Source organism: Sebastes fasciatus, chromosome 14, assembly GCF_043250625.1.
Source record: "Sebastes fasciatus isolate fSebFas1 chromosome 14, fSebFas1.pri, whole genome shotgun sequence".
Lineage (NCBI taxonomy): Eukaryota > Metazoa > Chordata > Actinopteri > Perciformes > Sebastidae > Sebastes > Sebastes fasciatus.
The window spans coordinates 30,707,864-30,724,634 of NC_133808.1; the positions used below are offsets into that span (position 1 = coordinate 30,707,864).

Below are 16,771 nucleotides of genomic sequence, written 5' to 3' on the forward strand. Positions count from 1 at the left end.
CTTGTTATAACAGGGAAATATGTTGTTATAACGCTGAAATATATTGTTATAACGCGACAATATCTTGTTATAACGTAAAAATAGGGTTACAACATGAATTTTTTTTTTTTATAACTTCACGTATATATATATGCAGTAATTCACAAAGAGCTTTTACGAAGAATACCCAGACCCTCGTCATATAAATAAAATGTGAGTCAACAGTGACATAGCTCACATGTCTCAGCCCAACATATATGTACTGTACCACACTGTGAGTCTCCCCTCAGGGAGATGGAGAATATCGAGAGGGAGTGTGAAACCCAGAGAGAAACCCTGACTGTGTACACACACACACACACACACAAACACACACACACACACACAAACACACACACACACACACACACACACACACACACACACACAGAAAAAAAAGGACGCTCTGGCAGAACAAAGCCGTCTTTTGATGGGTCGCCATGAATGCACTCCCTCACACCAGTAATCCAAAACTCAGAGCCCACATCGCGGCCTTCAAGCCAGGTGCCAACTCTACCTGTAGTTACAGTCCCGAAGCTTTCTGCTCAGGAAACAGTAGTATGATCGTGTTCACAAAAGATCGCTAAAAGACCTGCTCTCGTCGTTACTTCCCGTCCTTAAATCATTCCAATCAGATACTGGAGCACTCAGGCCGTCTGTCTCCGTCCCTCTTTCTACTCTGCCTGAATGACTCGGCTTTTGTAAAAAACATGTACCTGCACAGGAGAGCATTATCCTGTTTAAAGGAATAATCCACTGAAAACCTGCTGCCGGTTAGTCTGGAAGGAGGATCGGAAATGTTTGCTCCTTCATGTAATCAACTTAGATTCACAACAGATTCAAAGGGTGATCCAGTTTCAAGTCAAAAGGGAATCAAAATGTCCAAAGAAACGTTTCAAAACTTTCCCTGCAGTGTGATCCACTTCTCCACTCTCCATCTGTACTCAGTATATTTCAAACACTTGTCTTTGGCTCAGTTAGCTGCTTATTTAGTCCCTTGTTGTACAGTGTGTGGAGAGCAACGATTTGACTAAAACAGAACACCTCACACTAACAGATTCATTCATCAACAACAAGAGTCCCCACTGAAAAAGTCTCTGGCTCTGGCGATCAAACGTGACTTTAGTGTAAACAAACATGGCGGAAGACGGGCAGCAAGAATTAGTGATGTTAGGTTTTATTTTGTACTGAAAATTGACGAAGGATGGATGGATGAAGTCGTTTACGTGTTTATTTACATATAGAGCGGTGAAGTGAGATCGGATCACATGTGGCCACTGAAGTTGCATGTGGAGATGCATTTTAATGCCAGGTTCAAACAGACGTACTTAAAGCTGTCCACTTGTGATCCGATCAATGAGGACGCATGTAACTCAAAACATAGGTGGGCTATACTGTACCTTTAAAGGGACTGTTTGTAACTTTTTAAGCGTATAAATGTAGCGGGTCGGGACACATGCGCGCTTGCATATGTGCGTTCGCGTTTGGCCGCTGCCTCTCCTCCTCTGCCTGCTTGCCTTCACTCAGACAGCACGCGCGTTCTCGCTCAGCTCGCTCCACCTCTAGACGTGAACGTGCGCTCACTCCACACTGCAGAAGAGTTAGTAGCTCTGAGAATATCTAGTGAATGTTCAGTGGACGTTTGTGCAGAAATAACTGCTGCAGCTCCTCCAGACCAACAGAGGTTTCCCGTGTCTTGTGAAGTGACGGGGCTCTGCAGAGAGACATTGTAGTGTCGTTACCGACCGGGTGCCGGTGTCTCCCTGCTCTCTCCGGCTGCGGGCGGAGAGAGCAGAGACACGCTGCAGAGCCCCGCTGCCTCAGCCTGCACTGAGACAGGAAAAGCCAACACTAGGATCAGCTCAGCAGCTCAATCAAGGAAAGTACAAACAGGTTTAGCAGGGAGGGGCTGGGCTCTGTTAAGTTATAGGAGGATAAGGTTAAGGCTAAGGATAAGGTAAGGTACCGGCTGCAACCTCCGGGTGTGAAGAGTGCAGCCAAAGCAGAAGTGCCTAAAACCTGCATTCTTTCTAACGGCCATCACTTGATTTATTACCTCAGTAAACATTGTAAACATGAGTTTATGGTCTCAATCGTTAGTTTCAAGTCTTCTTCAACACAGCATGATGTTCATTTAGTAACTTATGGTCCCATTTAGAGTCAGATAGACCATAAAGCAGGGGATGCTTTAGGGTTCAAGTTAATTGTAACCTAAAAACGTCTTATTCAGCGTTCGGTTAAACTTAGCTCCGCCCTCTGGCGTCACTTCTGGCTGCAAAAAACCTAGATGGCGACGGCCAAAATGCCAAACTCAAGGCTTCAAAACTGAAGTCAACAAACCAATGGGTGACGTCACGGTGACTACGTCCACTTCTTATATACTGTCAAGAGTAAGGTCGTTCCTGAGTAAATTACATAATATTTATTGTGCTCATTGGTTTGAATCGGTTCCCATAGATGGATTGAGATGTCAGCAATAACTTAGCGATCTTGTATTATTGGTATGTTCATTATTCTGTGTGAGTTTGGATGCTTGGCAGCTCGCTGTGAGGCTACAGCTTCCTTTTGTTATGTGTTATTTTGATTCAGTTTAAATGTAGTTTTATTAAATTTCCCAGGATTCATTTTTGCCCTTTGTTCCAGTAAAGTTTTTGTTAGTAAATGCAACTTTTATTTTTGCACTACTCCTACTTATCGACCTGGTTCTTCAACATCCCTTTTTAAAGTTTTCCAGTTTCCGCTTCATCTGCCCTTTACTGTAAATTGGGTGGTGGCACTACAATGATGACACACCGCAAAGTAAGTGAGGTAATCAACTAGTTCTGTTCTTCCAGAGAAAATTGAAGTGAAGAATGACACATGGTAAAATATCAAAGCTGAAAACTTTCCACTCATTTCAACCTCTGCAAAAATCTTCCGTTAACACGATGGAGTCGTTCTGGGAAGCTCTTAGGAAGCCATGCCATTTATCCATCCATCCATCTTCAACCGCTTATCCGGGATCGGGTCGCGGGGGCAACAGCTCCAGCAGGGGACCCCAAACTTCCCTTTCCCGGGCCACATTAACCAGCTCTGACTGGGGGATCCCGAGGCGTTCCCAGGCCAGAGTAGAGATATAATCTCTCCATCTAGTCCTGGGTCTTCCCCGTGGTCTCCTCCCAGCTGGTCGTGCCTGGAACACCTCCCAAGGGAGGCGCCCAGGAGGCATCCGTGCTAGATGCCCGAACCACCTCAACTGGCTCCTTTCGACGCAAAGGAGCAAGGACTCTACTCCGAGTCCCTCACGGATGACTGAGCTTCTTACCCTATCTCTAAGGGAGACGCCAGCCACCCTCCTGAGGAAACCCATTTCGGCCGCTTGCACCCGCGACCTCGTTCTTTCGGTCATGACCCAACCCTCATGACCATAGGTGAGAGTAGGAACGAAGATTGAACGGTAGATCGAGAGCTTTGCCTTCCGGCTCAGCTCTCTTTTCGTCACAACGGTGCGGTAAAGCGAATGCAATACCGCCCCTGCTGCTCCGATTCTCCGACCAATCTCACGTTCCATCGTCCCCTCACTCGCGAACAAGACCCCGAGATACTTAAACTCCTTCACTTGGGGTAAGGACTCATTCCCTACCCGGAGTAGGCAAACCACCGGTTTCCTGCTGAGAACCATGGCCTCAGATTTAGAGGTGCTGATTCTCATCCCGACTGCGTCACACTCGGCTGCGAACCGATCCAGTGAGTGCTGGAGGTCGCAGACCGATGATGCCAACAGGACCACATCATCTGCAAAAAGCAGCGATGAGATCCTCAGCACACCGATCTGCAAACCCTCCTCCACCCGACTACGCCTCGATATCCTGTCCATGAATATCACGAACAGGATTGGTGACAAAGCGCAGCCCTGGCGGAGGCCAACCCCCACCGGAAACGAGTCCGACTTATTGCCGAGGATCCGAACACAGCTCTCGCTTTGGGCGTACAGGGATTGGATGGCCCTGAGAAGTGCCCCCCTCACCCCATACTCCCGCAGCACCCCCCACAGTATCTCCCGGGGGACCCGGTCATATGCCTTCTCCAAGTCCACAAAACACATGTAGACTGGATGGGCATACTCCCAGGCCCCCTCCAGGATCCTTGCGAGAGTGAAAAGCTGGTCCGTTGTTCCACAGCCAGGACGGAATCCGCATTGTTCCTCTTCGATCTGAGAGTTGATGCCATTTATCATCAACTCTAAAACCCTCAATATGTACCAGAGCTGTATGTGCTATTGGTAGGCATGATCCTTGATCCTTGCATGGAAAACAAACTAGGTCTGTCCTCGACCAAACAAATTCTTAGTTGACTAACACTCATCGATTTTCTCGACTAATCGATAAGTTGATTTAATCGACAGATCTGTAAAACTACTGAGTTTCTCCACAAGGATCACACAAAAGCACCACTTTAACTCTGTGTTTACCGGAGATGTGCTCTTAAGTTTCTTGGAAATAAGTCAGTCAGTATGAAAAAAACATAAAAAATTACTAATCCACTAAAGAAATCTTAGTCGACTAAGACTAAAACGGCCGATCATGCAGTTTGGGGCAAGTCATAGTCAAGTCAGCACACTGACACACTGACAGCTGTTGTTGCCTGTTGGGCTGCAGTTTGCCATGTTATGATTGGAGCATATTGTTTTATGCTAAATGCAGTACCTGTGAGGGTTTCTGGATCAATATCTGTCATTGTTTTGTGTTGTTAATTGATTTCCATTCATAGATTTATACATACATTTGCATAAAGCAGCATATTTGTCCACTCCCATGTTGATAAGAGGATTAAATACTTGACAAATCTCCCTTTAAGGTTCATTTTGAACAGAAGAGATTAATCAAAAAGCGTGAGACTTTATTCCAGTGTAAGATCTATTTTAAATGGTCTCCTTCTGGCCTGTTTTAATTAAAGAGCTGCTGTGAAGTAGTTTGGGCTCATCTTTTCTTTTTTTTTTAAAGATTGCTCCACATTGCTTCAAAGATCCAGATCCTCTCCTGCTGCGTTTCTTATCACAGGAATGTCAACAAACCAAACCGCCGGCCCTCTTTATGATGTGTTTTGTCTGGTTGCTATGGAGACACGTGTGGCCTCATAGATCCATTAGCTGTGTGTTGTCATTTTTCTACGTCTGAACTAAGGGATCGCTTATTTGATCCACAAACGTTTGGTTGCGCGCTGAAGGACGTTTTAAATAAAAGTATCAGCTATCAGTCGCCGAGCCAGCTCGTAACAAGGACTGTTATTCATGTTCTTTATCTTTAAAAATCATATTGTGAAATCAAAAATGTTTTTACGGTGAGTACAACAACAGCAGAAGTTGTCAGGATTTAGTTTTTTTTACCTGTGTAGCTGATTGAGTAGAGGAACCGTCATTTATTAATCTTTAACAGTTTATTTGGGCAGCACATAAATCATTCATCAGCCAAAGTGCCCGTTGCCTACATCACAAATAAATCATTAAAGATAAATCAATGAGAGTAATGAGAGAATAACTCCATTCATTCATTCATTCAACCTTCAATTATAAACGATCGAGGCAATGGTGGGCATCAACCCCCATGTTTTGCGAGGTAAAATTACTGTTTTTGTCCAAGGAGTGGTGGCTTTGAAGAGAGCATAAATAACAGCTTTAGTTTCCTGTCGTCCCTTTAATATGCGCGATATTGAAGCTTTGAGATACAACAAATGCAATCACAGTTGTTAGAATCTGTGCTTCTGTAGCTGCATTTGCATGTTTTCAATATTGTGAAAGTCTTTACACATGTACGGGGGGGGCGTGACGAATACAGTAAACATCACAACAATGTGAAATATTCACCTGAGAAAATTATATGTCTAGGGCTTTTATTGTAAGAGGTGAGAACGGAAAGAGTGAATCCGGTCTGCGCCGCCTTTGTCAAGGATGAAAGGAGTAGTAAAGTTTGCCGTCTTGGTTCCGACTACAGAGACTCCGTGTTGTTGTTTCATAAATATAGGTTGCCTTTGTGCGTGGTGCAAAAGCTCAGAAAAATCGTCCTCGTTCGTCGCTTTTTTGCAGTTTAATATTCTGTTGGAAGTATTTATGACAAAAGGCCTCAAGGCTGCAATAGTAGTTCTGCAGATGTATACAGAGAAGGGTGTTATGGGTATTACGGCCCTGCGTGTCAGATTGTTTAACCAATTTATGTCTGGAGATGGGCTCAAAGAGGGGAAACAGTTTTTATGTTATATTCAAAATTCGTACAATTAAAAGAGGAACAGTCTCTTACATGAAGCCCAGAGACGTTCCAGTCTTTAACTGCGTCTACTCAACTTCAGTCATTCATACCTGCAGGGAACCTCTAACATGTGACGACAGCTTCTCTTCGACCCGAGCACCAAGAAATATTTTCCTGTAGTCGAGCAGAGTTTTGTCACTTTTAAGAGCATGTAACTTGCTCTGCCAGTGCTCGAGGCTATGAAGCATAATGTCATGATGTATATGTGATTTGTGCTGTTTTGCCCATGTTCTCCACCCCCTCTAATCAGATGTCCTCCCACAGGTTTGGAGGACTATATGAAACGGTATGGAGAGGGCATAAGCCGGCTCCTGACCTCCTTCGGGCCCGTACCAGACTTCTCTGGCGGTGAGGGGGCCAAGATCATCGCAAAGGTAAGAACGACGGCAGCAAACGACACAATGCTTTACATGCTTTACAGATGTTGTCGCCTGATTTAATGATTTAGTCGCATGAAGAGAGTGTTTTGTTGATGGTGTCCTTTTAGTTCTGCATGACTGAAAGTCAAGTGTTCCTTCTCACCCCTGCACCAAATTGCTCTCTCCTAAGTAGTCATTACCTAATCACATGCTATCACAAGCCGTTAAAGTGTTAGCCAGAGGAAGAAGGTCACTGCGGGAGGAATCCCTGAGCCGGTGCAATAAATAACTAGTCTAGAGAGCAATAACGGTCAATCTGGTTTCACTTAGAAACCTTCTAAGTCTAAGTCAGCTCAGTTATTGGTGGATTAGTGGATGAGTTGTATTGTATTGTATGTATTAGACAGGCTTTGAGTTGGTTGTTGTGTGTCTTAGTGGTTGCACGTATTGAGTCATGTTGTGAGAATGAATGTTATGGGTGTGTATTGATGTATTTTCTGTTATTGAAGTATAAAAATACGAATAGGATTCCCAGGTAGAGAAGTCACTGTTGCAATACAGCAGCTAATGGAGATCTAAATAAACAAACACAAGTTTGGAGTTGATTAAAGTTGTATTTATGTTAGGGCTGTCAATCGATTGAAATATTTAATCGCATGAATCACATGATTGTCCATAGTTAATCGCGATTAATCGCATTTTTTTATCTGTTCAAAATGTACCTTAGAGGGAGATTTGTCAAGTATTTAATCCTCTTATCAACATGGGAGTGGACAATTATACTGCTTTATGCAAATGTATGTATAGATTTATTATTGGAAATCAATTAACAACACAAAACAATGCAAAACAATGGGCACGACGCGGTTGGGGCGCAGTCGCACTAAGGACAATCCACCCCGGTTTCCACGGCCCCGCCTCGTATGCGGGACTCCCCAGCCTGCCGTGTGTCGCTCACACCCTCCAGCTGGCTGTTAACGAGGGTCTTTTGTCACAGAGAAGTACTCGTATCGGTACTCGGTATCGCCGAGTACCCAAATGCAAGGACTTGTACTCGGTCTGAAAGAAGTGGTATCAGTGCATCCCTACTTCTAACAGTCTACTCTTCCTCACATATGTTTCCTGCTGTCCACAGGAGATGTACGAGTTGATTCCCTGCGACCCGCAGCATCTGTCGGCCAGGATGGAGAGGAGGGACCAGCTCCTGATGGCTCTGGCCAAGCTGAAGAAGGAGCACTAAGATCAACATGCAGGGCCCAAAGTCGAGAACAACTTCTGATTATGACTAAAAACAATTGTGAGAAATGTGGTTGTTTCAGGATTTAAGCAGACAGACATCTCATTCGATGTCAGTTTAAATGATAAGAATGATACCTGGGGAGTCTCTTAAAGGGGCGCTCTTAAAGTGGCTTTTTACCGACAGTATGTTTAATCTTTTTGATCTAAAGACTAACCTCGTGGGAATTAAAGGACTGAATTAAAAGCAATCATCTCAGGTGTTACAGACCACATGATGACGTAAATGAATTCTGTGAAAAATGTGAAATTATGATTTAAAAAACAATAGAATCATACATTTATGTATTTTTTTATATTCACTCAATGTTTGATCTAATTCATAAAGAGAAATAAAACTATGAAATCAAATGTTCAATATGTCTGGGTGGGTTCTTCAGTGGTCTCCGTTCCCTCCAGCAGAACAAACAGATGATGTTCGTAGCGTTAGCCGGTCACTGATACGGTCCTGAATCCCAGGAAACAAAGAATGGAAACATGTCACGAGTGCTACGTACACTCGCTGTGACATTCCTGCTCCGCTCATGATTTCATTTCACAGTGATATCAGACCACAGCGACGCTCACATGATCGTACTGTGTGGACCTACATCTAGCAGTAGTATAAGTGTTTATGCATGATGACAAACAAAATAGTCTCACGGCAGTTCGGGAGATATGCTGCCTTCAAATGAAACTCGTAAGCTTGTGTTTACAACACGGGGAGTCGTGTTTACACAGCATACGTGGTGTTCAAGGGGTTAAGTCGTGAGAACACCGCTGCTAAGCAACGGCAATATTAACGTTACTGTTGGCGTCTAGAAGTCACAGAAGCTAACAATATAGCGAGTTAGCAAGTGGGTAATATAATGCAGGAAATGCAAAGACATAATGTCTATCAACATTTTCCTCAGACATATTATAAAATTACAAACATTATACGACTAAAATTACAATATTTTAACTTTTTATGCACCGAAAAATTAACTTCCAAGGCCTCCGCCATTTCGGACAACGTCAACAAACACGTCACAACACGTGAACTCGGAGCTTTCAGAAACTTTCCACTTACGAGGTCGTGAATACGACAAGAGGGGGGGGCGTTCATATGGACTCTTCTCGTGAACACCGTAAAGACAAAGGCACCATAAGTCAGGATATTTGTCTACGAGTTGTGTACATAGACACGAATTTCCCTTTTTTTCCCACATGACACTTAAAGGGAGATTTGTCAAGTATTTAATCCTCTTATCAACATGGGAGTGGTCAAATATGCTGCTTTATGCAAAATGTATGTATATATTTATTATTGGAAATCAATTAACAACACAAAACAATGACAGATATTGTCCAGAAACCCTCACAGGTACTGCATTTAGCATATAGACTTAGCATGTCCAAATAAATGTCTGAAAAATATCAGAAAAAATGTCTGAAAAATGTCCGAAATATGTCCGAAAAAAGTACGACAAATGTCTGACAAATCTCCGACAACTGTCCAAAAAAAAGCCAAAAAAAATGTCAGAAAAAAGTAAGAAAAATATCTGAAAAATATGCTCCAATCATAACATGTCAAACTGCAGCCCAACAGGCAACAACAGCTGTCAGTGTGTCAGTGTGCTGACTTGTCTATGACTTGCCCCAAACTGCATGTGATTATCATAAAGTGGGCATGTCTGTAAAGGGGAGACTCGTGGGTACCCATAGAACCCATTTACATTCACACATCTGAAGGTCAGAGGTCAAGGGACCCCTTTGAAAATGGACATGACAGTTTTTTCCCAAAATGTAGCGTGTGTTTGGAGCGTTATTTAACTCCTTGCAACAAGCTAGTATGACATGGTTGGTACCGATGGATTCATCAGGTTTTCTAGTTTATATTATTATTATTTATATTCACTCTAGCTTTAAAACTGAGCTTCTTCAACCTAAAAATCGCAAGTTGTGTTAATGTGTTAAAGAAATTAGTGGCGTTAAACCAAATTTGCGTTAACACGTTATTATCGAGATGCTTCGACAGCCATAACTTTTACTTAAATTAAAAAATGTTATGCCTTATTTTTACTTGTAACAGAGCATTTTTACATTCTAGTAGGCTATTGCTTCTTTTACTTACTATAGTATAGTAAAAATCGGAGTACTCTATTTCTTCCACGCCCTGCCTTTACCTCTATTAACAAAACTGAACCATTGACCCAATTATCTCACGAATGTTCCTACAATTACAGCATCTTTCTGCTAATTATGAAACTCACTAGTCATCATGCACTAAACAAGAAAGTGGAGTAGAACCGGCAGGCCCCACCCTGATCCCGGTCCCTCCCAGTCTGCAGGACTAACCATGCAACCTTAGAAAAGCCAGTGAGGATCAGGTGTGAGTCTCAGTCAGCTGGAGGACGAGAAACCAGTCACACTTCGTCCCTAAATACCGGAGGAGCAAGCGGGACGAATCTACAAATCTACTTCACATCGCAGCATAAATAAAGGATTCACAGTTTTTTCTCTTCATGGAACATTATTGATATTCTTTGGGGATTAACATCCACAGAGACAGGTGAGTTATTTATGAACTCGTTGCACTAATTTGTACTAATTTTAGTAGTCTATAATTATAACAACAACAACAGGCCAACACTACTTGTGTTAATAATTATAATGTTGGCCTTTCGTCTAGTACGTTTGTTTATGTCTGAAGAAAGATTGTACATTTATTGAAGGTAAAATTGAATTGTATCACAAAGAAAAAACCCTTTTAATAATCAAATGTTAAGATCTTTAAATCAATTACTGATATGCGAAAACATTGTTAAAGATGAAAGATTAAATTAAGTTTCCAGATAAGACCAAAGATATCGCCTCCATTTCTTACTACTAACTTCAGCATTAAAATAAATCACTGCCAAGCAGTACAAACAGCATAGTTTCAGAAAAGTACTGCACCTTTAAAAGTAGTTTTACATTAGTTATAGTAGCTATTACATTATTTATCCAAAGAAGATCACATAGAATAACCTAAATGTGTGGGATCTGATTAAAAAGAGGAAGTTTTGAGGGAATTTGGGTGTTTTTTCTTTTCAGAAACTAATAAATTCCTTTAGAAAATGCCTTTTTTATGTATTTAGTGTAGACTGAAGTTATGTCACACAGCAATATGAAGCTCAATTATTGAGTGTCTATGTTAGAGATGCACCGATACCGATTCTAGTATCAGATATTGGTCCGATACAAACTCAAATAGCTGGATCAGGTGTTTTAAATTGTCCGTTTAATAAATAACAATTCACTAGTTTTATATCTATATATATTTATTTGTTACATTTTGTTTTACAAAGTTAGGAAAGCAATGTTTAGGTCAGGCCTGATGTTGTCTTACACATACAGAATGATCCCTGTCACTTCCACAGTGAGGCATATACAGCATATTAACCCATTTGTGCCCAAATAGTCAACAGTCAAAGTCAGGATTTTTGAAAAATTAAAAACGCTAACTTTGTGTTTATTAAATGTTTTCCATATGAAATATTTCTTTTACACTGCACATGTGTGCATATCTTTAATATTCAACTTGTTATGAGTTCATAGATTCCAAATACTTGATTGTACTCCTACTTATCTTATATATAATTAGTCTTTGATGTTTGTTCTTAAAATAATTGCAAAAACAGTCCCATCATGTGCCCAAAGACTAGATATAATATAATAAAAAAAACTCACTTTTCAGCCGAACGGTTTGATCGATTTTGACAATTTCTTCACATTTGTGCTTAGAGGAGAACACTTCCACTAAAGGAAATTAAAAATTTTAGTTGCGGGCACAAATGGATTAATTAATAACTGATATCAGATCTCTTCTCGGTATCGGCCGATACCCAAAGACCAGGTATCGCTATCAGTGCATCCCTACCTCTCTCACAGGACTTCAAACTGTCTGAAGAGTTCTACCTGTTGTTGTTGGCCTACAGCTCCTGTTTTAGTAGATTAGTTTTTGGTATTTTTATGTTTTTAACAATGTTTAGTAAAGAGTAAAGTTTGACAACAAGTCATGAGTCAAGAGCCAAACCCTGGGACACAGAGGTCCGGGTCTATGATAGATTTATGCGGCACTGCAAAGTCAAAAAGGGACCAGATCTATAAAGTCTATAAGACCAGTGTCTTGTAGTCTTTTTGGTATCATTTAGAGCATAATTTTTAGCAGCCAGATAGCGATACAGACAACATGGAAAAGTTATCAGTTTGTCATTTTATAGAGCACTCAAGTCAGAAAGTGCAGGAGTATCACCGCTGTCCTACATCTACACAGAGATTCAACAATATTTTACTCTGCATTACCACCGCTAACATAATTTAATCATTATTCATAAGGGATAATGCCCGACTAGGGGTTCATTATCAGGAATTAATGGACGACGTGGTTGGAGGCCAGAACCGTCTGACGCACGGCTGCACTGAAGGACTAACTCTCTCACCTTCCCTTAGTTTACTTGCTTAGATTTGCTCGATTCCTGGATGTCTACGGCATCATGATTATGTTATTTGATACCATAGACGGGATGCACCGATCTGACTTTTTCAGTCCCGATACCGATAGCGTTACCTGGGCTTTGGAGTACTGATCTGATACCAGTGTTTAATTAATCATCTGTATGCTTCACTGTGTGGAAGTGACTCTGTTATGTGTAAGGAAACATCAGGCCTGACTGAATCCTGTTACTGCTGCTGTAATCTCAAGATGGCACTCACTCAGTCACTTTTACCTAGTTTTGTTCTTTTGCGTTTGAACTTTTTTTCTTCTGTTACTGCACGTTTACAACTAGAGCGTGAAACACAAACGCACTACATATTAGAGACGTTACATGTAGCTCTGCGGTGGAATATAACCACTTTCAGCTCCTTGTATTCCCAGAGCTACAACGCCATCTTGACACACCGCTTTCCTTACTTTAATATATATAAATACATAGACATACATGTAGTGAATTGTTATTTATTAAAATAGTGGTATCCGATACCAGGTTGGTCTATTGTCACCAATATTTGAGTTTGTATCGGACTGACATCTGATAGTATCGGTATCGGTGCATCTCTAAAAGGTAGACGCTCAGATGTTCGTCATCAACAAACTGAATTGTGGGTTTTCTCGGCTGTTAACTTTCTGCTGACTTCCTTCCTTCTCCAGGTCGTCTGAGCTTCCAGAGTCCTCTTCGCCACTATGAGTTGGGGGGTGCTCTACGCCCAGCTGGGCGGCGTCAACAAACACTCCACCAGTCTAGGAAAGATCTGGCTTTCTGTCCTTTTCATCTTCCGCATCACCATCCTGGTTCTGGCCGCCGAGAGCGTCTGGGGCGACGAGCAGTCGGACTTCACATGCAACACGCAGCAGCCCGGCTGTAAAAACGTCTGCTACGACCACTTCTTCCCTGTGTCGCACATCCGCCTGTGGTGCCTGCAGCTGATCTTCGTGTCCACGCCGGCCCTGCTAGTGGCCATGCACGTGGCCTACAGGAACCGCGGGGACAAGAGGACCATGCTGGCCTCCAACGGCACCGATAAGCCGACGAGTAGCGACCTGGAGACGCTGAAGAAGAGGCGTCTGCCCATCACGGGCCCGCTGTGGTGGACCTACACCAGCAGCTTGTTCTTCCGCCTCATCTTCGAGGGCGGCTTCATGTACGCGCTCTACTTCGTCTACGGCGGCTTCCAGATGCCCCGGCTGGTGAAGTGCGAGCAGTGGCCGTGCCCCAACAAGGTGGACTGCTTCATCTCCAGGCCCACGGAGAAGACCATCTTCACCATCTTCATGGTGTCCTCGTCGTCCATCTGCATGGTGCTGAACGTGGCCGAGCTGTGCTACCTCATCGTCAAGGCGTTCTTGAGGTGCACGGCAAGGAGGAGGAACAAGCGGGAACACCCGTACGCCCATACGGAAAGCATGACGCAGAACGAGAAGAACGAGATGCTGTTGTCTTCCACCACGGATACCAGCAGCAACAAGATGTGTTGAAGGACAGCCATCAGTGGTGGGGTGGCACCACAGAAGAAGAAGAAGGACCACCTTTAATGGTCACAGTTTGGTATTTAGGCTCTAAATGTGAGCATCCACCAGTTTGTTTTGAAGTTTAATTGTCTCATGGGGAGGTGAAACAGCTTCTGAAGCAGATTTTGAGACTGTGGGGGATTAAAATTAGTTTACTGCCACTAAAGGAAGTCAGAGGTTCTTCCCTATAGTGCAAAAAAAGGTAAAAATGTTCCCAACAGTGAGTGTTACTTTAAGAGCCTGTTCCAGGTTTTCATTTAAAATAGTATCTTTGCGTCTGTGGATCATCCACATCATCACACGCGTGACCTTACTTTTCACCCAGTAGATGGTCGACAGCGTTTTTAATTTATTGTTTAACAGTTTGAAGTTGTTTGAATGTTTCGAAGTTTGAAGAATGAGTCTACGCTGACATCTAGTGGTTCTAAGTGGAACCTCTGAGAGCACAAACGGCTTCCTCAGAGCCTGAAGGATTTATTTTGGCGTTGAAGAAATCATGAAAAATTAAGCAGATTATGTGATTATGTTTTTAGTGTCTAGTTTACGAGAGCTGACGTTTTGATTTTAAACACGTGTTTTACAGTAATTGATAAAAGCAGATCCTGCTGTATTGAATGAAGTGACTGTATAGCATGAAGTTTGAAAATTCATAGTTGAATAACTTTATATAAATAATGCTTTTTGGTTTATAATTATGGAGAAGTGTGTTGCACAAAGATGAGATTATGCTGATGAAGTCTACCCACTAGTAGTTTCACAGATTTGATGCTCTTTTGCTGTTCAAATCAAATCCGAATGTCTTTTGTCTTTTACTTGAACTGACGGTGTTTGAAGTGTTTTCTTTGCGAGAGTTAAACCAGTGGTTCTCAAACTATTTTGGGGGGGCCAGGGACCGCTTACAGGGAACCCCTTCTTCATCGTAACACCGATTGAGCATAATGTTTACTTCCATTTCTACTATAAGATGCAATTCGAACTATTGACGAACATTTCAATTTGAATCATGTTAAGATGAGATAGTCCTTTATTAGTTAACCACAACGGGGACATTTGCAATGTTATTTAACGTTAATACCACTTTAAACAGAGGAGGATTTTACTCAAATTGACTTATTTCTGTGTGTCACAATCATATCAGAGTTTCTATTGGCCCAAAGCTAACGTAGTTCGGAGTAATGGACACAGTATGCTTGTTTTTTTACAGACCCCACTTTGAGAATCACTGAGTTAAACCACCTTAACACACTGAGAATGTGTACATGCACGCCAGATAATACAAATATGGGAAAATATGTATGTTTGGACTGTAAAATATGTTTTTATTCTGAAGTCAGCAAGTGCTAGAAACTTCCCCAAATGAGTTAGTTTAGTTTAGTTTGATGTGAACATCACAGAAGGATTAGAATTTATATAATTTTAACATTTATGCACAAGGACCAGATGCACTGTGTTTGTAGTGAAAGACTAATTTACAACAGGAGGTTTTTTTTAAATAAAAGTTATTGTACAAAAAAGAAAAGAAAATACTGGTGTGACAGAACATATTGCATTATTGATCTGGATTTGGACCAATGTCACATGACAGAAATATGAATTCTGACATAATGAGTGCTGTTAAAACACACAAAACATTATTTTGAATTACAGTCAAGATGCTCAACTAGAAGGATAATAAATCAGTCAGACTCACAGTGATTTCCAGATTCAAATCAATGAATATTTCACTCCATATTTTTGCATTTTTGGAACATTTGTTTTTACCTCCTGGAGACGTTTTTACCTTCCAAGAAGTTCTTTCAAAAAAATGCAGGATTATAAAGTTAAAGCCTCAAAAAAAAGTGTTATGGGATTTCCCCCGAAGGATCTTTATTATTATTACTATTATAATTATTGGCTGATTCCTAAACCCAATATTATTCAAGTTAGCGCTCTTTTGAAACCCCGTCCAGAAGTATAGTCCTGTTGGTCCTGTGTTATTTGGAGTTGTATTATTATTATTGTTGCTGCAGTGTGTACTGCAGTGTGTGCTGGCTGTATCAGCTTTCAACATGTGCCTTATTTTAGCTGCCACGCTAATCACCGCTCGCCCATCTCAACAGTAGAAAAAATGTCTTTGTCCTCTCCGTCCCATCCAGGAATAGCTGAGTGGGATTAGTCACATCTGTGTTGTTAAAAATAAAATAAAAAAATCACTTTTTATGAACGGAGGATGGTGATTAGATTGGATATGTGAGATAATAAATTATAAAAGTCACATGTTGGTGTTACATAACTGATGCAGTTTCAGCATGAAGTGTAATTAACATTTTTAAGAATATTGTTGACTAAATATCCCAAAACGTCATGCATCGTCGCAGACAAACTACTCTGATGCAGATTTATATTTTAAAAAGTTGTTTTGTTTTTGCTCTGACCTTTGACCTTTTGCTTTCTGTAACAGCCAAATGACATTTTGATGCGACATTTGTGACAGCAGTGACTTTTTTAAGGGACCAGTTTCTGATCATTTTAACATTTTGTTCTATCCTTCCACAATCTAAAAGATTTAGTTATTCTGCTTTTAACAGACAATAAATAAAACAACGTACTAATGAACTGAGCAAGAAATGAAGAAATTCAAAATGTTTGTGTTTTGTACCTGAGATGTTTTTATCACATTCGCACTTTGATCCTTGAAGTCTTTTTTTTTTGCTCTGTGATACTTTTTTCTTATAAATCAGTAAAAAAAACAAAAAAACAACAACAACTGTGTGGCTCATGTTTCTTGTACAGTATGTCTGCAGGGGATATCATAACAGATTGAT

General features: G+C 41.4%; 2 protein-coding genes and 1 long non-coding RNA gene across 3 annotated transcripts in view; 2 read left to right on the forward strand and 1 right to left on the reverse strand.

The window, feature by feature from the left end:
* Positions 1-8,309, forward strand: part of cryl1 (crystallin, lambda 1) — a 33,880-nt gene extending 25,571 nt beyond the window's left edge. The window contains exons 8-9 of the mRNA XM_074657847.1: positions 6,564-6,673; positions 7,794-8,309. Coding sequence (XP_074513948.1) covers positions 6,564-6,673; positions 7,794-7,898 — 215 coding nt within the window. The 3' untranslated portion in view covers positions 7,899-8,309. The remainder of the gene's footprint in view (positions 1-6,563; positions 6,674-7,793) is intronic.
* The window catches only part of LOC141781891 (uncharacterized), a 44,583-nt gene that overhangs the window by 15,756 nt on the left and 12,056 nt on the right, over positions 1-16,771 (reverse strand). The window lies entirely within an intron of this gene.
* Positions 10,298-16,713, forward strand: gjb8 (gap junction protein beta 8). The gene is made up of 2 exons (XM_074657845.1): positions 10,298-10,487; positions 13,110-16,713. The coding sequence occupies exon 2, from the start codon at positions 13,143-13,145 to the stop codon at positions 13,932-13,934; it is 792 nt and encodes a 263-aa protein (XP_074513946.1). The 5' UTR covers positions 10,298-10,487; positions 13,110-13,142; the 3' UTR covers positions 13,935-16,713.

Excerpts from the sequence above, each read along its gene's own strand:
- gjb8 (XM_074657845.1), top strand. The coding sequence starts at position 13,143 with ATGAGTTGGGGGGTGCTCTACGCCCAGCTGGGCGGCGTCAACAAACAC.